Genomic DNA, 25,114 nt, shown 5'->3' with positions numbered 1-25,114 from the left:
CTAGCTACACGATGAACAAGTTTCCCACGAAGTGATTCTTTGTTTTGATCGACTTGAGGGTGCCACAAATGCTCATCATCAAGTAAGTAAGAAACCTCCAATGTGGGTTAAAGGTTGATGTCTCATTTCAAAGGATAAAACACACACATTCCTTGACACGATCGTTTCGTTCCTTGATGAAATCATGGAGCTAGGAACACACTCACTCGTAATTTGTAAATAAGGGTGGGTTGCACGCGTGTACACTTGCGAACGTGGACCTTGACCTACCGCAGTGATTTATTACAAAGTAACGTTAGGCGAGCTACGTTAGGCGACTAGATAGTTGTCGTTTACTTTTCTGGTGAGGAAATATTCTTGAAGATCTTGTGGTAGATTGACTAATTCTGCAACTTACTTTGGTTAATTAAAAGCGGATTGTACCAGAAATAAGTTTTGTCATGTTGCGGTAAATATTCCTTGCTCAAGTGCTCGTCTGCTCGTCAACGAGAACGAACGTCGAGGCAACTCGAGTCACGTCTGGGTGCTGGTACGGGGCGACAACGTAATCACGTACTGTTCTAGTCTGGTGCACTGTCTGATGAACATGCGAAACTTATGAGAGTAGTCGATCCTTGCAAAGTGCAACTGCAAGTGCAACTAGGCTCAGTCAAAGAATCAGAGTGGCCTAAATACTTAGCTCATGAGTCAGGAAGGTTGGTGATGCAGCGTTTCTACGACGTGGCGGACCTAATTTTTCTACACACCATGATCACATCCAACACAGCCGGCAGCAAACGAGTAGCAGCTAGAAGAAATTATCCTGACTGAAAAAAAAATTCAGTGTATGTTTTGTGTTGTGTGCCTTGTTGTTTATACGTGCCATGGATATGGAGGTGTTATTCGCAATAGTTTAGGTTTTTACTAGCTAGGCCTACTCCATGGTGAGAGTGATTAGAACTTCGAAAAAGTTTGTTAACCAGTATCAAGTGACTATCTTAACCCTATGTACTGTCCATGCTCTTTAGCAAATATTTATCCAATCGCATAGTATGAGTGTTTTTCATTGGAAGACAATGAATTATATTCTGAGCTTTTGCAACGCTCTGCCTCTGGAATAAAAAAAAACACTTTATATTTTGGGTTGCAATTGTTAACAAAAACAGATCTGCCCTGTTGAAAAGCACATGCTTTAATGTACAGCTGGGAGTTGGTAAGGAAAGAATCAACCAGACGGAGCTTGAGTAACTCCAGCTCTAATGCCATAAGCATTAGAGCTGGAGTTACTCTTTTAAACCAGACGCCACTTCTTTGGTTGTGTACAAAGTCTATGGATAGTGGAGTACATTTCAAAGTATTTTCTAACAAACTTGGAAATGTTTCTCAGTCCCAGATTTACATTTCAACATTTTTGCAACAACTAACCTTCATTGAGATAGGGCTTAATGTATGAGGCAAAATGTGGCTCAGGATGCAACATTCTTTCTGTTTGTGGTACCAACGATTGTTGTGATGATGGTCGTCATGATCATAATTAACATAATGAACATTGTTGTTCATATGAATGTGCATGGATTCAGCTGTCATCATTGAGCTTTTTATAGCTCGCCCACCCATACTCCTATTAGTTTCTGGTACAAACATATAGTGCCCTTGATTAAGGTCCTATGAAGGGTATCACTATCACTGTGAACCACACCAGCGTTTTGAACACCGTTCTACCATCTTATTACCATATAGCTATCCTCATCACCATCAAAGCAACGCTTAGAGGGAACATCTTGATTGAAAAAATAGTTAGAACAAAGTAATTTTTTTATAAAGTACTTTTTATCTTTTTTGCAGTTTCTCTAGAAAGTGAATACAACTTAGCTGTGGAAGAACAAGAGTTTGGAACAAGATGGCTTGCACATCGGTGACGGTAGAACCTGTCCTTTTCCTCTTCATGATGAGTCTGTTCATGATGCTTACAACCAACCAACTGTTGTTTATCAAGAAAGTCTGCGCATCTCACTTTGATGAAACGATTTGCTCAAACCTGAGCGCCTTTAAAGATGAAGAGGATGTGGTTCAGACAGAGGCATCGCACTGGATTCTCTTCTTCAGCATCTGCACTAATGTTCCTGGAGCTTTTATGTCCATGTTCCTGGGAGCCACTAGTGACCGCGTCGGCCGCAAGTACATCATGTGCCTCCCACCTCTTGGTACTGCTTTCTCTGCATCAGTGTTTGCTCTGAGTTCCTACTTCATAGCTTCTCCCTTGGGATACATCATCGTCGCTGCGATAGCTGTCGGCCTGACAGGCAGTGTGGGAACGGCTTATGTCACACTAATCAGCTACATGGCTGATATAACGGACCAATCATCTCGCACCAAGCGATTTGGCATCCTGGAGGCAATGATGTTTATTGGTGGGACAGTGGGTCTCCTATGTGCTGGCGCCATCGGCAGTTTTGAGCACGGCTTCACCACTGTGTATCTCCTTGTTCTTACCATCCAAATCCTCATTATCGTGTACATCTTGTGCTGTTTGGATGAATCGCTGAAACCTGAACACAGATTACCTTCAAATGAAAAAGACAAGCCTTTAGGTGCTGGATGTCTACCTAGACGATGCCTCTGCTGGGGGCCTATCCTGGACAGCATGCGCCGTTCGTTTACAGTGTTTTTCGCCAAGAGGCCAGGAAACAAAAGGAAATATCTGATATCAGTTCAGGTAATCGGCCTGCTAGGTGTCATTGGGCTTTCAGGTAAAAACATTGAGAAAATATACCTACAAGTAATGAACAGTCCAACTGCATAGTACTTTATATACTACTCAAACTACTCTCAATAAAGAATTACAGCTCCGTACAAAATTGGCAGAGTTGTAGTCCATTTGCTAGTGGTTCATTGAAAAAAGGCAATATCTGGTCTTGTTTGATTTCATTTTCATCTGAAACGTAATAATCTATTTAGACTCTATAATGCCTTTCAGATACCCGCTGTCCCATATTACACCACTATGCCTCATATTACTTATTCTTGTTTTCAATCAATTATGAATGAAGATGGTTAAAACAAAAACCAGAAATGTACTGCTGTCCATCAAGTTATCTCATCACAACACATTGTCTTATGAGGAAAGTAGGGAAAGTATTAAAGGTTCTGTGTGTTGTTTTGTTGAGGTTCTCTGTTACTTCCTGTATTTTGTTTAAATATAATACCCTGTACCATTTTAAGATGTTTTGCAATTCTTTGTTCTACAGGAGAAATGGATCTGCTTGTTCTCTTCACCAAGCATTCTCCCCTCAGCTGGGACGTGTCAACCATTGGGATCTTCATGGCGCTGAAGAACACCATGAAAGGTGTTGTCCTGATCGCCTTACTTCCACTGATGTTTCGCTGCATCGGCAAGGAGCGTGTCATACACAGGGACCTGGTGCTTGCACAGGTTGGCCTGGTCTCAACCATCCTGAGTCTAGTCAATGAGGCATTCTCCAGGCAGACGGCAATCATGATGCTGGGTTGGTAGAATGTCGATGCTTGTAATTTATGCCTGTGAACATTATCACTTCTTGTTACCCCTACTGCAGTGTACATTTTACTGGTGCATGCCACACTGTGATGCTAAAAGTGCCTTCAACATGTGTGACTACATGTACAGCCGGCTTGATGAGCAAATTCCTGCGCAACGGTGAGGTGTAGATATGGCGCGCTGTTATACGGGCACTGCACTTTGCACTGCCACGTTTACGGGTCTACCGGAGGCCATTGCTTTTTCCAAACAGGCACGTTTTGAATGGGCACTACACTAGTTCTATAAATTCAAGATCCAAAGTGTGACATTTTGACTGTCCCTGTTACCTTGGTACCTTGTAATTTGTCATTAAGAATGACTTCAACAATGTTGTATTTGTTCAAGGGTGGATCCAGAACACATATTTTATTTGGGGGGGGGCAAAAAAATTGTTGGTCCCCCAAAAAAGTGGGTCAAAAAAATTACGGCGTGGGGTTTGGGGCCCGCTTAAGGGCCCCGAAATTTTTTTGGATTCTAGATGCTCTGTGGTGCGATCTGAGGCAATTTCTGACCACTTTAACCAATGTTTTTTGAGGAAAAGATGGTGTTGTACTCATTGCCTGCCTTTATTGCGATGTCACATAAAAAAATTACAAAATTGGTTTCGTTTTTGGGGGGGGGGGCCATGGCCCCCTTTGGCCCCCCCCCTGGATCCGCCCTTGTATTTGTTAGGTAGTAGATTAATGTTCATAATCACTCTTCGAGGACGACTGCATTAAGGAGTGCATCAGAATTATATTATCATAGATGCCAGATGTAACAGGGATGGGGAAAAAAGTGGAATCAAATTATAGAAAGACTCGCATGTAATTGTGAACCTGGTTTAAATAAAGTGTGTGATTTTAATCATGTATGCTTTTACTTAAAACGATCCACTTGAATCTCCTCTAACAGAAAGATGTCAACTTTGCAATCTTCCAATCTTAAAAACCCTCCTATGCACACATACATTCTGTGCCAAGTTGTCCTTTCAGTCAAAATCAATCAAGTGACAATTTTAATAGTTAAGAGCTCCCAGCCTACATAAAGCAGGATTGGCTGGCTGTGACTATTTATGTAACTTGATACAGCTATGCTTTGACTGTAGGTGATTGATAAGCCAGCTGTGCCTAGAACTTGCCTGCTTTTGTCTTTTGACTGAATTTGACTAGTCACAGTGCTTGCTTGAAATATATTTTGACTGTTGGTGACTAGCCTGTGTAAAAGGCATGGCAGGGGAAGAGGGTTGATTTTTTGACTGCTTGTGACTGTTCGGACAGCAGGAGGATTTTTATGTAACTTAAAAAAAGATCCTAATCAAACTATTCCTTTGTTTCTTTTTCAGTTCCTATGGTTGGATGTTTATCAGGCATTACAGGAGCTGTCATTAGTTCCTTCAAGACGCAGTTGGTTGAACCCAATGAGTTTGGTAAGTGTAAATACAAAATTTTACAATACTTTAGATGTGTGTATGTATACGTATAAAATCAACCTTTGTTTGAAGTTCAATATCCAAAATGGCCTACTCGAAGATGGTCCCCTATAATAAATTTATACTGCAGAGAAGTAGTTGAGAAGTCATGGTGCTAGATTGTAGATCAACAGATTTTTTTTCTGGTGGGTTACATACATGTAAGGTATCGACTACGTGTAATTGTAAAGCTAATAACTATTCAACCACTGCTTTCTTGCCCGATAGGTGGGATGTTCGCCTGCACGTCTTTCTTAGACACATGTTTTCAAGTGGCCGGCTCTCTTCTATTCAACACCCTGTACCCGGCCACGCTGCACATCTGGCCTGGCTTCTCATTCCTGATCATGGCAGCTGTTTATGTAATCTCTCTCTTGATTGTCATGTGAGTATATTGCTGCTTCATTTGTTAATAATATATTGGTTCCCAGAAATTGACACAGGAAAAAAAAATGCTATGATGAGTGGTTCTCAAACTGTGATGATTACTGAAGCAATGAATATTTTGAAGTATCATTCCTCATGCCCCCACCCACAAGAAATAAACTGTTTTGGTTGTTTGTCACCAAAATAAAACATCACTTGCCTGAACCGGGATGTAGTCCAAATATTGTTGTTCTGGTTTATTTCTGAAATTTCAGATTGGTTGAAATTTCAGCGTTGGTTTCCTAAAATGGCAATAAATGTACAGTTGTCATTAATTTCATTGTCAATGGTAACCGTAAGCTGTGGTGATTCAAAATTAGTATTTGATTTATTTGCACTTTACAGATGGCTTCAGTGGGACATGAAGAAATCAATCAAAGAGGGCAAGAATGGTGAGACATATAACATATTTTCCCATGACAGCATCATTTCTTCTGCAACTTTTATTTCACATTTCACCAGCAGCATGTTTAACGAGGAAAGAACGCTGTAATAGGGGCTCTCACTGACCCATGTGACCCGGCCTACATCCAGGTAACGGAAAGTCAGCGTCACCATTGTAATAGGCAAAGATTGCATAGTGCTGTGCACATTAGGTAGCAGGCAAGCCTTCAAAGCTGTGATTGATGGCAAAAACTGTGAGAAAAACGCAGAGCTAACACCCAGTGTTGGGTCGGTACGATTATGGCAACCATACACGGCACAGATAGTGACCATCGGCCATTTGATAAAGAATTTGTGGATTTTTTACGTGAGCAGAATTCCTATAGGTCTCTCTCAAATGACATCATTTCCTACAGACCAGCCACGTGCATCGGCCTTTTGAGCGTCAACTTGCATAACACGCCTCGGCTGCGTCTGAGTGCGTCGTATTTCAAGCAACAAGCGCGCGTGTTTGGAACAATATCAACACTGTACAGTGCGTGCTTGATTGCGTAAAATATGCAGTTGCAGTTCTCCTACAGAGATGGCTGTCTTTGAGAGACACCTATACCATCTACATACAACTGAAGATGTGGTTGCTAACCAGACACTTGCCTACTGCAATGGTGGCTGATCACAGGAAACCGGATGGTCACGTGGTACTTTGACGTCATACAATCAAACCCTATACATTAAAATACGAACTCAACAGTGATATGAAACAAAACGTGATTCATTCAACTTATCTAGCTTTAAAAGCATTTATTAATCAGCTTTAAAAGCATTTATAATTATTCTCAGTCACCTACTGCAACAATTTATTATATTTTCCTCATTTGAATTAAAAACACACTATTAAAGTTAAATTTAAAATCACATTCCATCCCCAGTCCTAAATCAAATTCAAGTTTCAGTTCTTAGGTTGCAAAGGAGTTAGGATTCAAACTTGGCATCAAGTCTCTTAGATCTGATAACAGCCTTAAACCTACTGAATGTTTAAATTCTACATCTAGATTTGAATCTACCAATCATAAACTGAAATGGCATATCATTCTTTTAAAAAATGTAAATAATGTTATGCCACCAACCTTTATGTTTCATTTTACAGGTTTAGGGCAAAGAAGGCTTTTAGATGAGGATGAATCTGAGGATGAATTTGAGGATACCGTTTACATGACACAATTGCCTGTATCCGTCCAACCAGACAGCATTGGCGTATAACATGCTGAACAACAGTCCGCCCATTACAAATATTGGAGTTATGCAATATGGTATGTCTGAACAAAATTCCATTCATTTTTGATTCAATATGGGAAAGAATAGGAATAACAGGCTCCCAAAATGACCCCGCATACAAAAACCACATTTAAGGTAAATTACAACATTTCTGTAATTTTCATAAATGGGTGGATTTGGGGGGTTAGTATTTTATAGCAAATATTGTTGAACTGACCTGTTAAAAGTTTTGTGTTCATAAATGCTGGGAAAAAAAACAAGGAAAATCATGCTGTTCTTGTAGTCTGGTTCCCTGACCCTACTCCAGACACAAAACAGAGCAATTTCTGTAGACTACGTCAGGAAATTGTCAGGTCAGGGAACCAGACTAGCTGGCTTGCACCGGTTCACGGATGTGTAAACCGATTGCAAACAAAATGGGGACTAACTAAATTTGGTAAATCAGGGGCAGTATTTGAGAAAAGTCAGCAGACCATTGTTGGAAATTGATACAAAAATTCTACTTTTCTTGAAAATGACAGCACACCAGGGTGCCATGATTTTTTATGTTTGCAAATGTTGTATATTACTTTTAGGATCAACTTTCTTAAATTCATTGTACTTGTGCCAACTTTGAAAACAGATTGTACAACACTTCAGATGTGATTTTCCAGAGAAGTGATATCGTGGTGAAACACTCCCTTTTTCAAAAGTGAATAGAAAATTTCAAAGTGTGACAAAAGTCCGTTGTTAAATTACACAAATGTACTGGTAAGACATATATTGTATACTGGTTTGACGCTTTTGTGGATGTGTAAGATTGACATACATGTACCAAAATTATTTTCAACAGCCATACTTATGAAATTAGGATAGCTTTGATACCTTGAACTCATCATGTGCAGTGTCAGTTACATTAAAGAAAATCCACTGAAAATTCTTCAGAAGATTAATAGATAACCATCGAGAAGTGTAAAATAGTTGTTGTTTAAAGTGAAATTTGAGTTTTAAATATCATCAAATATCTACATGTCAAGTGCAAAAAATGTGAGGCTTGTCAATTGATAAGATCATTAAATAAGACATGTTTGTTGTTAGCTCAGGATGAAATGTCCACATTGTAGACCTAGGCGTCATCTTTTGCAGTTTTTGACAGCTCGTTCTTCATCACGCTGTGAACAAAACAAAGATACTCATAAGTGAATCAAGTTCAACCAGAAATGCCATTATTTCATGTAGATTAGGATGTTGGTTATCGTGAGACTGAAGCTGCATAACTGGTTATTTTGTTTTCATGCAGTCAGTTGGTAGTGTTCATGTGTGTTCTATGCTGTAAGTATTAGAGTGTGCTTAGAAGTTTTGTGTTGGATATGTGAATTGTTAAAGTGTTCGATTGATCATGCAGCTTTAGAAGGCTTTTATGACTTAAGAAACAGTTCTTCAGGAAAAACAACTGAAATGTATACAATGCTATCAATGACTTTTCGGCATACATGTAGTTGCAATAAATGCCATTGTTTTTGTGTTCATTGAAATTGTATCACCTTTATTCTACTACATATGGTACTATTCAGCAGTACCAGATGAATTGTATTTTATTTTCTTTGTGAATGTGTGCTATTTTTGTTAACAAAAAAAAGCTAAAAAGTGAAAGTTGCTTTGACATTTAAACTGGCATTTTCCCTAGGTTTTTATTATATTTTGGGATCCAAAAATGCTTTAAGCAGTACATCTTTAAATGTGGAAATTCTGTTTAAACAAATCTTGCAAAATGACACATGCTCAACATTATACTCCTAATTTATTTTACAAAGACTAGAGTTTTAAAATCTCATTGTAGTGTTTGAACTGAATTCTTAAAGCCAAAGATTTATATTGATAGCTTTTTTTTCAGGAGAAAGTACATGTATTTTATTGCATAATGTGGAATAAAGAAAATGTGTATTCCTTTTCCCTTATTCATTTTTTTATATAATTTAAATTTTACATTATATTCCAGGGATAGATTTCGAATTATGCTCATTTTCATTGTACTCACAAAATATTTTTTATTATCTAATTGTAGTATTTAAAATTAATTATATATACAAATAAAGGCCAAAGATGTATAATGATTGCTTTTGCATGTATTTGTATAATGTGTATATCAGAATTTATGGCTTCTGTAATTTATTGAATAATATGAAAATAAAAGGAACGCTTATTGCACATTGTGTGCAGTATTTTATAAGGTAATGGAAGTATTATTTATTTATGACTTTTTTTTGGTGAGATACTGTTTGTTGTAGCCGTTGGTTTGTACAAAGCTTCTTTATCGAGGTTCTTTTCCTGGAACTCTGCCCCTATCGTTATAATGTTATCGTTACAAAATTCAAGTTGTTATTCGGTGAACCCACGGACGCCCATTATAGTTCAGAGGCTGTGCTAAATCTTGTGTAGCTCGGAGAAGAATCGATAGAAGTAACTTTATCAAATGTCGAAAGAAGTAATGTGCGTGGTGTTTTATTGGAAAATCCGTTACCCCACTTTGGACACCAGCAGCGTAGGCCTACTTGGTACTCACTCCCAGATAGTGTAGGCGAAGTGAGTTATTTAGGTTTAAAAACTGATCAGTTAAGGCCAAACCGTGAAATTAACCATAATTGAAGAGAAAAGAATGTTCTTTTTTAAGCTTTGGCCGGAGCTTCTACGTGTCACTTGGTGGTCGGTCGGTCGGTCTCACGGTCTGTCTGTCTATTGCCAAAATTGACCAAAATATTTGACTAAAAATAATTGACTAATTGACGAAATGCCCTGCCGTGGTCATAAAATGTACTCTTGCCGAAAGTTTTCGGAGCACCGATTTTGTTTCAATTGATGCGCTTCATTGGTTTATTTTGCATGTGTCTGCCCCGAAAATTGACCAAAATAGCCCCATAAGTTTCCCACAAAATATAACTACAAAATTGTAATTTTCAAAAAAAGCAAACAAAATCAATTCAATACTTAAACAAAGATTGTAACAATTCGGAAAGATGTTTAAGAAAAGTTTGTAAATCGAGGCAAAATATGTACAGTAATTTTGTAGTCACGTGGTATTTATCATAAATCGATATAATCTAGGTATACATCTGTAGAACTTATTGTGCACTCCAATTTTTTTATCGCCTATCTGCTTTTAAATATATGCACACTAACTGCAAAGTTACTCACCCCATAAGAACCAGGGGTATTGTGTACATGACGGCTTGAACGAAGAAGGCAAACCCAGGCGCGTATGCCGACGTCCACGAATACAGCGTTGTGAAGACAAGTGTACCACCGGGCATGGCCAGGTTATTCAAAAACGACGAAAATGACGAAAAGGCTCCTGGAAAGACCAATGAGGTTTTACATTATACAAGAACATAAAAAGGTCGTCGACGTCCTTGGAAAGAAAGAGCCAGGGGCGGCGGAACGCTTTTCAAACTGGGGGGGGGCAACACCAAAAAGGGGCACTTGCTCAGAAAAAGGGGTAGCTTCCGTCGGTGTGAAAGTGGAGGAACAGAACATGGTCCCGTTCATTTCGCTATAAACCTTTATGGCGAGGAACAAACTATGAAAGTATGAATACATTGTCCATCTTGCTCTTTGTGTTTCTTTTACCTATAGAGGGGCACTGTTGCTTTTGATGGCTAGTTAAGTGACAATTTTATTCGTGTGAAGAGCAATATTATATTTTAGGGGCCAATTTTCCATCTCAAGAGGGGCACAATTATATTAATGCGGGAAGGGGGGGTATTTGTGCATTCGAGGGTTAGTTTTCTATCTCAAGAAGGTGCACAATCTTGTTAATGTGAGAGGGGTATTTGTGGTTTTGAGGAGCAGTTTTGCATTAAAAAAGATGAGCCAATTTTATTTGTAGCGCGGTCATTATGCTTTCATACGGGTGCGTTTGAGGGGCAGTTTCGTCTCGAGGGGGGCATATTTACAACCGTGTGACTTTTGTTGGCCTAGGAAGATCTGGGGGGGGGGGGCTGGTGCCCCCCCCCCCCGGTTCCACCGCCCCTGGAAAGAGTGATGAATACCAATAAAGATATGTGACTAGCTGACAAATGCACTAAGAACTTTGGTGGCCGCTGAACGCGTATGGCATATAGTCCTATAGGCCTACCGGTTGGATACCTTTTTCTGTTGGATGGACAAGCTTGGAGGAGAACGATCCACTGGCAGCTTGTCCGGGTCCCGACAATATGCAGACCATAGGAACTGAAAGAAACAGACACAGATTGCTGAACAACTGATAGTACATATTGATCCTCAGAAGATGATCTTTGACTACTGGGATCCTTAGCACCGTCCCGCTGGAGGCGTGTAGCGAGTTCGTGTCATTTACAGTACGCAGAGATAGGACGGAGTGTTCTTTCATCCTTTCTTTCTTTCTTTTTAGTCCTTTTTCGTAAAAGAGCCACTAGGAGCATAGCAAACAGCTGGGTATAGGGGATGTGATTTTTTTTCAGTCGCCACCAAAAGCCTTCACAAGGGAAAAAAACGCCAAATTTATCTGCTAATCAGGAACTCCGCTCTCTTATAATAATCCACGGAGCGGAATAAACAGAAGAGTTGTGGACAAATCTAGACTTTCAGATTTACTTATGGACTATCCTTTTTTTTAACGAAAAAAAAAACCGTCTTACCGAGAAACAGTTGCGAGGATGTAGTGGCAGCTGACATGACCAGCGATCCCACGGTGACGCCAAGGCTAGCAATCTGCATCAGAGTCAGATCATCTCGCCAAGAGCTCCCACTACCAAGCAGCTTCAGGAGGAGCCTAGTACCCAGAGCCATACCCAGGATTTGGCCAACGTTTTTGGAGGCGGTGAAGTAGCCAAACATGGTAGGCTCCCAGTGGAAAGGGGCTCGCCTGGTGTACAGCACCGTCAAACCCATGTCGGCTATCCCAAGCAAAACACAAACATACATGTATGTACTTGCAGAAAATATATTTTTGTAAATACTTTTGAAGGCAAATTAGTCATGCTCTACTGAAAAAAAAACCTATTCGATGGATTTTGAAAGGATAAAGGGCTAACTACTTTCTGTCAACTACATACTTTTTCTAAAAATTATTTTTCGATGCACGGTTAATAAGTGGAAAGCTCATAACTTTAGCAATTAAATGTGAAGATTTTTTTTTTAAAGTGCCAAGTCTTCCAATAAGAACGGACACTACAACTTTAAAGAAAAACTGGTTGGCGGTATAATAAGGCGTGCATGGACCTACAATCGTTAACCTCAGAAACGCAATCTAATCCCTTGCGTTAATAAATAATATAACTCTGACGAAAAATTGGACTTGGTTTGAACATGGAGGCTTACGCCGGCGGAGGTCGGAAACCCCTACATTGCCAAGGTTTTATAATGAATCACGTGCACACATCGTTACATTTATTTTCCAAACTAGAACGAGCCTAATATTGAAATGGTTATGACATATAAGAAAAAGACATACCTCCTACTCCAACCATGGAGATTACCCCAGTAAGAACGAGGAACAGAATGTGTTTCCTCGTGTTGGCGGATCTGGGCTTTACACATATCCTAGCGCCTGCCGTCAGGCTCTCAATCATCCCAGCAATCAAACTAGGCCTGGAAGACACTCTGGAATCCTCGAGCTTGATATCACTTGAATCTTGCATGCAAGCAGCTACCATGATCAACACTGTAGCCTGGGTGCAGAGGAAGATGGCATACACCGCTCCGAAACCAAGATGTTTCGAAACCACGCCTGATAACAGCATACCGGAGATGGTCCCCAGACCGGCAAACGGCTGCACGGCGCTGAGCCGGCTGGTACGTTCTGTCTCTGGGGTGTTGTCGGTGATGTAATTGAAAAGGGTGACCAGGAAGGTCCCAATTCCGCCACTCAGACCCATAGCCACACAGCCGACAAGGAGAAGCGTGGGTGATAAGTAAGTTAAGGTTGTCTGTAGGATGAGGCATAGCGACATGGCAATACCACCGATGCAGGTCAATATAAGGACTGTTGCTCTACCGAATCGATCACTCACCGAGCCTAGAAGTAGCGAGCTGAAAGCCATGATGATCCCCGTCATGCTAGGCATGGTCATCACCCAGAAGGCTGCGGAAGCCTGGACCTCCTCCTCCATCTCCGGATGATCGGAGAGGGAATCGCATACGTCCCGGCCGTACCTACCTTGGCAGGATTTGTCAAGAATCAGGTTCTGTGTGACGGGCCATTGCATCACGATGCCAAATGTGTACATGAACAAGGCTGTCTCAGCAACGTGACGGCTTAGAAACCCGCCATATTCTGCCATATTTAAAACCGATGGAACTGTCCCCGACCGATGTGAACCGAGAAGAATATCTCTGTGAAGAAACGAACACTGCACTGGTTGCAAGCCGTGAATTCTAAAATCATTCAAATTCGCATTTTAGTTGGCATACCCTCACATTTTGGCAGATAATGTTCATGCCATTGAACACTGGTTGGTTCCAAAGTTAAAATAAAATATTTTAGCGGGTTTAACCATCGCAACAAACCCACGAGGAGAAACCTCGTAAAACGTATGAGGAGATATGCTGGTATTTTTAAACACTTTTCTTGTAATTTGTAAATACCCACTTTTTTCACATGTTTAGTCTCAGACATGTTTAGGATCTTGCACAGTATAAAAGCCTGAAAGTGCCATTAAAAAGTCCAATCTTTTAATGTTCGTTTTTCGTAGACAGATGGTAATAATAGTGTAATAAAGGTGTGCACTTAGCATCTCATTTGACGTCAACCCGATACATCATTTGTATTTTACTTTTACAATGTATACTATAGATGATACTACTTTATGGGCTTTCGAGCGTGACTAAACATGTCACAGAAGTCCATAAATCTAAACATGTCGTGGATTTAAACATATTGAAACAATGGGTACACAAAAGTGTTTATAAATGTGTTTAAACTCAAACACTGTCTACCAGTCGTATTTCTCGAACGGTTAATGTTATAGCTTTGTGAAAAGAATGGCAGTTGAACTGCAGAAAGTAGCCTCGTAATAGAACAAACTCTTTATGTGGAAAAAGGTGAAATACAGTTTTAAAATGTCCCTTACGTGTACGGTATCATTACAATAAACAGTGCAAAAATTAATTTCATAATCAAGAATTAATTAGAAAAGGCCATTATTTTGGAAACTCTTGGCGATGTTTACCCTTACACTATCTTGAATTCACGACTCATCAGGTGTTTACTCCCGCTCCGACCGAGGGTATATACTCTCTAGTAGCCTACTCGCGGGTCATATAGTCTTGCCGTTTGTGCTCCCATTAGTATACTCGTCTTGGCACGAGTGACTAGCTCGAACGCAGCCTACTTTTACTGCTTTTCAGTTTTTAACATCTTTGGTTTGAGGGCATTTAATGTACAGGCATGATTAATGGCAAGTTATTTCAATGAACGGCACAAGTAGGGTAGTATCAGGCACTAAAACACAAAAACATATGATGTAATATATAAGCTTAGGGAGATAACAAAGAGATGTCTCATATTAGAAGGGACTATAATAAGGGGATACCGGAGTGTATGGAATATATGAGATAGATTGATGTGTGACAAGCCGGGGAACCAAATATGATAAGAGATGAGTTTCTTGTTTCTGCCCTGAAATTGCTAAACGAAATTCTCGTGATTGACAACCAATGTCAACCGACGTCCTTGTCAAAAAAAAATGCACCAGTGCATACAGCTGGGGGCACAGGACTCTTGATACACTTTTGGCTTCCGTTAATTAGATTATACGTTTTCATTTTGAAGTTAATTTCACCAGATCAGCTAAACACTGGTCTTTTGGAGAGGACAAAGAAGAAGTCCGCTTAATTATTATTTTATAGACCTTGGAGAAAATTCCCGTGTTCAAATACGGACTAACCCGATCCGCGTGGTTATGGACACCTTTCGACTCTAACAAAGCTTGTTCTTTCCAAATCTCGTTGTATTCTCCTTTCACATTTCCCTAGAGGGCGCCCGGCCCTCTTTCTCGGTCCTTGATGACGCCTAATTAACGTGGCCCGTACTTTGTGGCGCACTTTGATTCTTTCCAAGAGTATATTCACAAAAAACAAACCTGGCGCCTAAAAGTACCAATTTTCAACTACTTGAAGCTTGGCAAACGGGATTGGCAATGCTTTCTGTGAAAAATGTCGAGGAAAAGTTCGGCAAGATCCTCTAGAAACTCCATAGGCTACCCGTACGTCCATGGCAGAACAAAAACTTTCTCATATTGGGGTACCCAAGCCTTGAAACCTGCCTGCAAGGTTAAAAAGACAATTTCCCACAACTGTCCAGACCATTATCAACCATTTTAGCTCTTAACTAACTGGGCTTTAACATGATTTTTTTTTTAATGGATTTTCTATTATCACATATGGAATAATGATGTCGTAGGGATTGAATAATGTGCCTATTGTTGGGCACTAGCTGCTGGATTAAATGACTTTTTAATGTTTATGTTTATTTTCGGCTAATTGTTATGTTAATTTTTGAATTTAACATAATTTCGATATTCTGCAATTTTAAGAATAACGTTTTTTTTCTTAAAACTGTGCAAAGAGAATACGCACACGTACTTAAAATTTGATTTTAGTTATTTTTAATGTTAAAATCGTGTTTTATTGTATAATTACTCCGACTTGGACCCATGGGAGATCAGTTCGGCAGGACTGAATGGGCCACCCAGTATAAGAAGAAATAAATAAATAAATACTTAATGCATATTTATATATAAATCTTGTGCACCCCGTGCGAAGCATGCATGCATGAAATCCGCATGCCGAACTGCTTGTAGTTTTGTTCAGAACGCAAGGTCGGTGACAGACAATAAGGTCAAATGCATTGTGTTTGTACCTGCAGCGTTTAAGCCTCAGCCATTAAACTGGGAAGCTGAAAGAAATGTGCAATGCATACAGGAAGCAGCTAGTATAATTATATAGACCCTTGTTACAGGAACAGGCATTATTCATCTATCAAGCATTTTTTGTATAGCATAGACAGACCTATACCGCTTTACCATGTACCACTGGGCATCTAGTTCGCCATGATTCCCATTATGCGTGCTGGATATGTTTGGATCACGTAAGACTAGCTACTGTAACTCATCCAACGGACAACTGTCAGGTATGACTAGGCCGGCTCTGCAAGACCCCGGGTGCCTGTAGGGGGGGGGGGGGGGGGTGTCTACCCGATGTTCCAAAATACGTATGTTCCCCAATACTTATATATGTGCACCGAAATCCTTAGGATTAGGGTTAGGGCTAGGGTTAGGGTAAGGGTTTGGGTGAGGGTTATATGGTAAGGATTTCGGGGAACATCGGTATTGGGAACATAGGCCTAGATATGCACCCCTGTAGGGTTGCCACAGATCTAGCCACTCCTGCCCTAGTTAACCACAAACTATTTGTAAACCATGCACGCAAATAACTTTATCACCATTAATCCGGCAGTATAGTTTGAAGTTGTTATATTTTCTGCAGTTTAGATGTATTTTATCAGCTCTAGAATCAACTGAGCAGTGACATTTTTAATGTTTCTGTCATCGAACTTTGTTAGAACTTTTGATTTTCAATTCTGAAATTTTCCCGCGGTAGCGGCAGCCATTTTTAAATCTCAATTTGCGTGTACACTATCGTATATCGTGCACTTCGTTGGAATCGTATTGCGATTGCTCATCTCGTCGTGCAATGTAGTGAAGATTTACCTTAGTGACCTTTTTTGGTCATTTGGATGGGAAAGAATTCCATATATGGCCATCAATAATTTTTCCCTGCAATGACCTATCAACCATCACAAAGCGATACATGTCCTTAAAAGTCAAATTTAGCAGGAAGTAAAATGAAGCATTTCAACTGAGAAAACACTTAGAATTTTTCAGACCACTCTCATAAAGTTTGTGCACAGGGTGTCAAGTGATGTCCAGGTATGAAATTCTTTCCTTTGGATGTACTAATATTTTTAAATGTGCTTCGTGGTGGACACTTCTGTATATTTTACAGTGGACAACAGTGGAGGATTGACTTTTAACTACTGGCATACAGGGTTGGATGAGTTCGTTCCATTTTGCTTTAAACTCAGATATTCAGAACAACAAGAAGAATTTTGTGATGCTTTCCGATGAAATAAACTTAAATCCAGGGCCATACCACTGAGCCCAAATGTCATGCACAGTGTGCAAAAAAGCAGCAAAACACGGACAGCAGGCTGTTGACTGTGAAACTTCTGTTTACACAGAAGTTGTAGAAATAGCGATCAGGTCTACCAATTCTTATAAATAGTTGACCATCCGTCTTACTCTTGGGCTTCAGTGGTGTAACTGTGGGCTTGCGAACTTTGAACCAATGTTTTTCACAAAATTTAATGGGAGCATTGAAACGTCAAATAGTTTTAGTCAGCAAGCATCTATGCCATGTGATCATTCTGAGATTATGCTGGATGAGATTGATCAAAATGTTGGCTCTCCTGTGAAAGCTTCTACACCTAATTGCAGAAACAAGAAATAGACCGAAATCTGGTAAACATCCTTCCAAGCGGCAACGTAACCGGCATGAGACTCTTAAAATCCTTAGTCTCAGCTTCAGAGCTTAAGGGGAAAGAAATCAACTTTTCAGGCACTGATAGACAAGGAAATTCCGGATATCATTGTCGGTACTGAGTCGTGGGTCAACCAAGACATAGACTCGGAAGAAATATTCCCACCGTTTTATCAAGTCTGCAGAAAAGATAGGAAAACTGACCCCCTCGGAGGAGTTTTCATTGCCATTAAAAATACAGCACATAACCACTCATCATCCCATGCAAATCAGTCAGGGAAACAACCTACAAAACCCTCATTAGGCTGAAGGTTGAGTACTGTGGATCAATGGGATCTTTATCACAACAACACCAATGCAACTCTCGAGAAAATCCAACGCCGATCTGCTCGCTTCGTCCAAAATGACTACAGCAGGAAATCAAGTGTCACAAACGACGTCAGACCTCATGTGGGAACCTCTCGAAAGTCGTCGCACCAAACTTCGCCTAATCTTCTTCTTTAAGGAAGTTCACAACATTTCTCCATCAAATGTCAACTGTCGTCAGAACATTATATACTCCACCAGACTGCAAACCGGGCCTCATATCTCAGAAACTCCACCATTCAACAAGAACAGTTACCAGTATTCATTTTACCCCTGGACTACTCGTGAATGGAACATCCTCCCACCAGACGGTATAGAGCTCTACCTGACATCAAATTATTCAAAATGGAGACACTGGATCACAAAATATGGATGAGCTGGTCCAAAAAGCTCATTACAAAGTTTAATCACCACCGCCACACTGACATATGCGTTCATTATAACCACCATCTGGTGGTGTTCGCATATCCAGCAGAAGCAGAAGTGATTGTCTATTTTTCCTTTTCCTAACATTTATATCATTCATTATTATGCATGGGGACCACGGAGACGGATATATAGTTTTATATATACATGTATTTTAATGATTTTCCCTCCACATGTTTTTCTTTGCAGTGTACTGAATTCCTAGAATCAAGATGGCAACCTTCTGGGGCTATCTGAACGTCGTCACTGTAGAACCCGTGCTTTTCCTATTCACCATGTCTCTGTTCATGCAATATCCAGCCACACAGCTCCTGGTGCTTCAGAAAGTCTGCCTAGCAAAGCACAACAGTACTGCGTTATGTGCCAACCTGAGTGAAGACACTGAAGAGGAGAATGAGGTGCAGTCCGTGGCAGCTCACTGGAACCTGTACATGACAGTAGCGATCAACCTCCCAGGCGCGCTCATGTCAGGTATCTACGGTGCCATCAGTGACCGAGTCAGCCGACGAAGTATCATGGCTCTCCCCTCCATCGGGATAATCCTCGGTTCGGTTAGCTTCCTACTCCAGTCCCACTTCATCCACGCCCACGTAGGCTACCTCCTGATCAGTGCCTTGACTATTGGAGTCTTCGGAAACGTTGGGGCGTCTTACATAGCTCTGATGAGTTACATGTGCGACATCACTGAGACATCTAGTCGGACCAAGCGTCTGGGCATCATGGAATCCATGACTTTCATTGGGGGACCCATAGGGATGATGTCAGCAGGAGCAATTTTGCAACACTATGGCTTCGAAGCTGTGTACTTGATCATTATCGCACTGAATTCAAGTATCATCTTGTACATTATGCTCAGACTTGAAGAACCATTGAAGAAACAAGTAATTCCGGAGGGAATCTCGAGGAACGTATCACCTAACAAAATAACTTGGGTGTGTCGACATGTGTACGACAGCCTACATCGAACGCTGAATGTATATTTTATAAAGAGAGAAGGCAAAAAGAGAAGATACCTTTGGCTCTTCCAACTCTTAGGTATATTGGGCATCATTGCATTTGCAGGTGAGTACATAACTCATTGGGGACATTTGTCGTCTTTAGACAAATCATGTCTTTGGTTAATTTGGAAGTCTGATGACCAGAATGAAACTTTTTGTTTAATTTCAGGGGAAAAAAGCTTTTCAATTGCAAAGGCCCATGCACATCACGGATCATTGTTAAATATCCAGATCATTCGGATACACTTTTGAAATGTATTAACGAGTGACTTAAATGTTATAAACTGCACTGAAAAACAGAGGGCGAGTAGGTGGATGCAGTCTATTAATCGTACAGTCAATCAATTTTCCTTTGTTCACCCTTGGCTTGCAATATTTCTCTTAATTCATAAAGGGGAGTTGGACCTGTTTATCCTGTACACCAAGCATTCTCCTCTGAGCTGGTCAGCCAGCACCATCGGGGTATATCTCTCCGTCAGGACTCTTCTCAAGGGGGCGCCCTTAGCCGTCGGCCTGCCCGTACTGTTCCGGTATTTCAGTGACCGCTCTGTCAGGTTCGACTTGGTTCTCGCCATGCTGGGTCTGGTGTCCATAGCCGCTTCCATGATTCTCGTGGCTTTCTCGCACACCATGTTCATGATGGCATTAGGTACACATAACTTTTTTGGAGGGATGCAGGAAACATATTAAAATCAAGGCTTTTCCAAGAATGTTTTAAAGACTTTAAACCTCCACACTACATTCTCTATACAAAACACACGAACGTAAATCTCTGGCCAATACATACAGATTTGTAAAACGCATGCAAATCTATTTAGCAGGGAGATTATTTAAGGAATGGCAACAATCAGTGGGCAGTGAGAAAAAGAGAACGTACATTTACGATGCATAAATCTGACTTGAAAAGAATTGTGAATTAGAGTTAATTTTGTGAATAATAACATTGACTAACCATCAATCTTTCTCTTCTTCGGTTTGTCAGTGGCCTGCATAGGATGCCTATCTGGATACCCTGGAGCGATCATGGGATCAATCAAATCTAAACTCGTTCAACCCACAGAATTCGGTATGTATATAGATAACAGCTCTAGGTCGGCGCACCGTTAATGTTGTATACAAGTCGTTGAGTGGAGTCATTCTTAGGCACTGTGACTCCATTCGAGCATGATTTGAGTTACATTCTTGCTCGAGTCGAATCGAGTAACTGGCATTTTTTAATGTTATGTATTACTACTGGGTTGTTTCAACGTTCTGTTTTTCCCCACCATTCTGGCATTGGCGATTACTTTCGAGTCTGTTCCTTGCTCTATGGTCTGACTTATGTTCACTGAGATAGCAGGGAAACATGTGTTTATGTTTGAAAATCAGTCGTAAAGAAAAATGTACCTAATTATTATGTCGAGTGAATACAACAAGGGAGCGCTATTTGGTTTGGATAAATCTCTATATACGGCCCGATGCACACAGCTATTTTGTTTGCCATATCTGAAAAATGAGGTGTTATATTTGGAGTCACGTTCGAGAACGTCTGAACTAACTTTGTTGGCCGCGCCTTGTGCGTGCCTGCTTCGAAGATGGTAATTTCTGTAACAATGTCAAAAGGTCCGCGATACGACTTATATCTTCATGGCCCTGCCAGCACAGTACAAGCCTACTTACAACTTGATATGATGTAAATAACCTAGAAGTCAATAACTTATAAGTCACACCCCTCTCCCAATTGAACAAAAAAAGTTGTTGGTTCTTGCTGAGTCTTTGATTCTTGACTTCAACACCAGTCGAGTCGATTTTGTTTTCTCGTAGTGAGTCAGGTCGAGTCACTTTGTCTATTATGACTCAAGTAGAGTCGAGCCACCGAAAAATTGCTACCTGACTTGGACTGAGTCAAGTCATCGAATGAGTTATGAATATGATTTTCGTCCATTACTGATTGATTGAAGATGTATAGGCCTACTGGCAAACTACACTTACCCAGTAGCTTAGCAACCTACACGTTAACGACGTGCATGAAAGAGCCTTTGTGTTGCAAGATCATCCTCAATCTGGGATAGGGGAGGCGACTTCATGCTTACAGCTAGAACCAGTTGATTATTCCTAATTACTGGAGACTTCCATTTGTTTTCCATTTTTATACAGGCGCACTGTTTGCATGCACCGTCCTAATTCAAACCATATTCGTTGCTGCTGGTTCCCTTCTGTTTAACAACGTGTACTCTGCAACGTTGTATGTGTGGCCTGGACTCTCATTCATAGGAATCGGTGCTATTTACATCGTTAATCTAGTCATTGTCATGTAAGTGAAGGATGACAGTCTTTGCGTTTTACAATCAGCGGCGATTTCTTGTCAACTTTGGGGTTACTACCAGCTTGGAAAATGATAAAGCCGGGGAGGGTTGAAAGTGGGGGTGGAAACAATGAATTTATTTTGAACATTTAGGTAATGTGGTAAAAATCTGCATGCATTATGATAAAATATTGGGGACTTCGTCTGGCGTCTCCCGCCCATAGCAAAATAATTTGGGCGGACATTTCCCTTCGTCCCCAGATCGCCGCCTATATGTTTACAATGATGAATGTAAAATATTATAAATGGGTGCATATGTGATGCCGAGTAGTTCAAAATATTACAATCAAATCGGGTCATCCTGTCACTAGATCCAGGGTTCGAGTCCCACCAGTGCAAGTATGGAGAGACTTTGGTTCTCAAAAGGCACCTGAACGTGCCTGCTTTCCTTTTGAATAAACTCTTTTTACAACAATCCCCGGTCATCATGTCAAATGTCAATGACTTAAATATAACTTCAGCATCGTTTGTATATTATTCTGTACATGGTTCCAATGTTGTGTTTGTAAAGCCTTGCTGAAATGCAAAGCTTGTTTGTCAATACCTGCTTATATGAAAACTTGGCAATTGAAATAACCTTAGCCTTTAACTCCTTTACTGAGTGCCCGCGACATTTCAAAAGTTTAACCCTAAAGTGCCCGACTTCGAGCGTTTTTTTTTAATTGTTCAAAATTCTGTAAAAAAAAAAAAAAGTAAATAAGTTTTGCTCACTAAATTTGTTGTTGTTGCTCTCTGGTATATCCTTGGTACATTGGAAAGTCAATAGTAGTCACGCACATAGTGATACACCCTGAAACACTTTCCAGCACACAGGGGAATTCCGCACTTATTGCAGAAAATACGAGTGTCAGTGCTGCGCCCTCTCGCAAGAACTCGAATGAAACAAATAAATACAGGACAATGCACATAACGCGTCGCAAGAACTCCTCTGCCAAGTTGTTTGCATTGGAGCCATTGAGGTACGTGCTTTATTTTGTTCCATAGAGTAAACCTCTTGAACATTCGCTTTAGTGAATTAAATTAACAAAAACACCTCAACGGTTGCTGGTGAATGCAAAGGGTCCATAGCTAAACCTTTTCCTGTGATTCCAGAAGAAGAGGGGAAACATGTATGTTTTCGAAACTTGGGCGTGCCCGATCACCCCCCCCCATGCCTGTATAATGTTTCTGTTTGGATTGTTGTTTTTAATTCGACAGTTACCTGTGGTTTGACATGGCAGACGTAGAACTGAATGACAAACATCGATCCGTAGGTATGTGGTCATACAGTAGTCTTCAGTTTTGTAAAATAATAATCCGTCCGTTTTTAATGAGACGATTTTTAAAGGGACAATGTACAATTACAACTTCGTCCACATGATTTTCAGATTTCGATTTTCAGATTTCGATAAAAACCACGGCAAACGTTGTACGATTTGTTTTTACCATATAGAGATGGATTTTTCCCAAAAGGTTAAAACAGCAAGAATAAAACTGCCGCCCATAAATATCACCCATAGGTGGAAATAATGTGGAGTTGCCACGCTGACAGTATACTAATGTGGTTTTCTGCTCAAAGTATATACTATTAGGGAATAACTCAATCATTTTTATTACGTTTTGGCCTACATTCTTTCGGACGAAATTACCCAGTTTTGAAAATTCCCATGAGCACACCCAGTGGCGTAGCCAGGAATTGTTCAGTGGGGGGCGCGGGGGGGGGGGGGGCTGGAACATTTCATGGGGGGGGGCGTCATGTAGATCAATGATAATTTTTTTAGAAACTCAAATTCTCAGTGGGGGGGGGGGGGCGACTGGGGGGGCGACAAGGTTTCATGGGGGGGGGCTGTCGCCCCCCCCCCCCCCTGAAACCTACGCCACTGAGCACACCACAATAATAAATGACTGAACCAACGAAATAGACTGTCGGGTATATTTAACCCTTGGAAACTAATAGCTGCTTGATAATTGACGAATTGATTCATTGTCTCCTCAACAGGAGATGAGGAGTTCAACATGAAACTTCTGAGCGAGACTGGTGATTCAGAGGTAGAAGATGTCGTGTTGTAACGGTGAGGCTGTAGTCTACTGACTGAAGCGCCAACATAAACTTACAGGATGCGACCAGTTTTTATTGGTTAAATGAAACTTGCAAAGCCCAATTGTCATAGTTACAAAAGACCCGTTATATCAAGCCGAGTCCTGAAGGGTGATGTACTAAGGCCACTATACACAGCGTGATGTCTGTCCTTACGCCGCGTAATGTCTGTCCAAAAGCAAAAACTAAGAAAAACTGCATTTAACATCCATTATCCTTTGTTCTTCATGCTTTGAAATAAAATTAGACATGAGAAAAAAACATTCTAGCATTCTAACACTTGTTATTTTCACCCTTTTGTGGTCGTGGCCTAAATATGTAAAAGGAGGCGGTACATTAGAGCAGATTCAAACGATGGAAAATCATCACTTTCGCTGGTAGAAACACAACTTAGTGCATGGACTTTATGTTTACTATACACTGTAAAGACAAGTTTAAAAAGTTGCAGAATTATACCCTATTATGGGTGGAGCTAAATGTTAAGGTGGGTTATGAATATTCTAAAAAAAATCTACTTATTTTGGCTTTGCCCTGCTGTAAGCCTACTGCAAAATGGCAAATTCCAACTTTATGCTCATTTTGTGATGACAGGGTCACAAATAATTGAACGAAATGAGGGAAGATGAATAGCGACCGGGGTTGGGGCATTCCCAGTCCTATTGATACAGAAACGGAAAAAATCGGAGACTCAACAACTTCAGCCATTTAATGATAAAACTGGATAGTAGACACGTATAATAATACGACTACCCGGCTATTATACAGTACACCTACTATATACATGTACTTTATGGCCATAATAAACAGTGCCCAATGCCTACAGTGTCCGCTTGTTGTAGGTATCTACATTGGTCTTTGGTTGCCATCTTTACATTCCAAATCGCTTTAAAAAGAGAAGGTTTATAGTCTCAAGAACAATGCAGGGTAGATACAAAGTTATGCAAAAAGTGAAACCCACTTTTGACAGCATTTTTCACCTACTTAATGAGAATATTTCAAAATTTCAATTTAATGGTATAATGTTGATCTTTAAACATAAGTGACGAAAAAATGATTGCAAATGCATATTTTGTCTCTCAGATGTTGTAGTTTAAAAAGTTCACGTGCCAAACCTGTTTGTCCACGGATGGCTTTATTCCATCCGCTTGACTGAGCTCCAGAACTTGATTTGAACACAAAAACAGACTTCAGTGATTTTGGTGACTTGTATTCAATTAGCATAAACACTATTCTTGCGATTTTTTTTTAATATTTTTTTTCACCACGTATGAAGAGCTATACTTCACTACATTAT

At 40.3% G+C, this 25,114-nt stretch overlaps 3 protein-coding genes across 6 annotated transcripts; 2 read left to right on the top strand and 1 right to left on the bottom strand.

Moving 5' to 3' along the window:
- The first annotated feature begins 6 nt into the window (after nt 1-6).
- Nucleotides 7-7,301, top strand: LOC119742854 (proton-coupled folate transporter-like). 3 transcript variants are annotated; one of them, XM_038219071.1, is made up of 7 exons: nt 7-82; nt 1,825-2,729; nt 3,228-3,485; nt 4,863-4,946; nt 5,217-5,373; nt 5,760-5,806; nt 6,946-7,301. In XM_038219071.1, the coding sequence occupies exons 2-7, from the start codon at nt 1,880-1,882 to the stop codon at nt 7,056-7,058; spliced, it is 1,509 nt and encodes a 502-aa protein (XP_038074999.1). In that variant the 5' UTR covers nt 7-82; nt 1,825-1,879; the 3' UTR covers nt 7,059-7,301. The 3 variants fall into 3 exon arrangements, with proteins under 3 accessions (XP_038074999.1, XP_038074989.1, XP_038075007.1); XM_038219061.1 differs by lacking the exon at nt 7-82 and adding an exon at nt 614-824; XM_038219079.1 differs by lacking the exon at nt 7-82 and adding an exon at nt 857-923.
- A 226-nt stretch (nt 7,302-7,527) lies between these two features.
- On the bottom strand, nt 7,528-13,456 carry LOC119742835 (proton-coupled folate transporter-like). Its single transcript, XM_038219038.1, has 5 exons — nt 12,523-13,456; nt 11,708-11,965; nt 11,196-11,279; nt 10,245-10,401; nt 7,528-8,224 (listed from the first exon to the last, which is right to left on the bottom strand). The coding sequence occupies exons 1-5, from the start codon at nt 13,349-13,351 to the stop codon at nt 8,179-8,181; spliced, it is 1,374 nt and encodes a 457-aa protein (XP_038074966.1). The 5' UTR covers nt 13,352-13,456; the 3' UTR covers nt 7,528-8,178.
- Nucleotides 13,457-15,888: 2,432 nt separating this feature from the next.
- LOC119742828 (proton-coupled folate transporter-like) lies at nt 15,889-24,447 on the top strand. 2 transcript variants are annotated; one of them, XM_038219015.1, is made up of 7 exons: nt 15,891-16,200; nt 18,591-19,463; nt 19,794-20,048; nt 20,382-20,465; nt 21,536-21,692; nt 22,941-22,996; nt 23,722-24,447. In XM_038219015.1, exons 2-7 carry the CDS (start codon nt 18,614-18,616, stop codon nt 23,790-23,792), a joined length of 1,473 nt encoding a protein of 490 aa, XP_038074943.1. In that variant the 5' UTR covers nt 15,891-16,200; nt 18,591-18,613; the 3' UTR covers nt 23,793-24,447. The 2 variants fall into 2 exon arrangements, with proteins under 2 accessions (XP_038074953.1, XP_038074943.1); XM_038219025.1 differs by lacking the exon at nt 21,536-21,692 and having other exon boundaries at nt 15,889-16,200.
- Nucleotides 24,448-25,114: the final 667 nt, after the last annotated feature.

Source organism: Patiria miniata, unplaced genomic scaffold (assembly GCF_015706575.1).
Source record: "Patiria miniata isolate m_02_andy unplaced genomic scaffold, ASM1570657v1 HiC_scaffold_11, whole genome shotgun sequence".
NCBI lineage: Eukaryota > Metazoa > Echinodermata > Asteroidea > Valvatida > Asterinidae > Patiria > Patiria miniata.
Note: the sequence above shows the minus strand (reverse complement) of the source record. Positions and strands in the feature narration are given on the sequence as shown.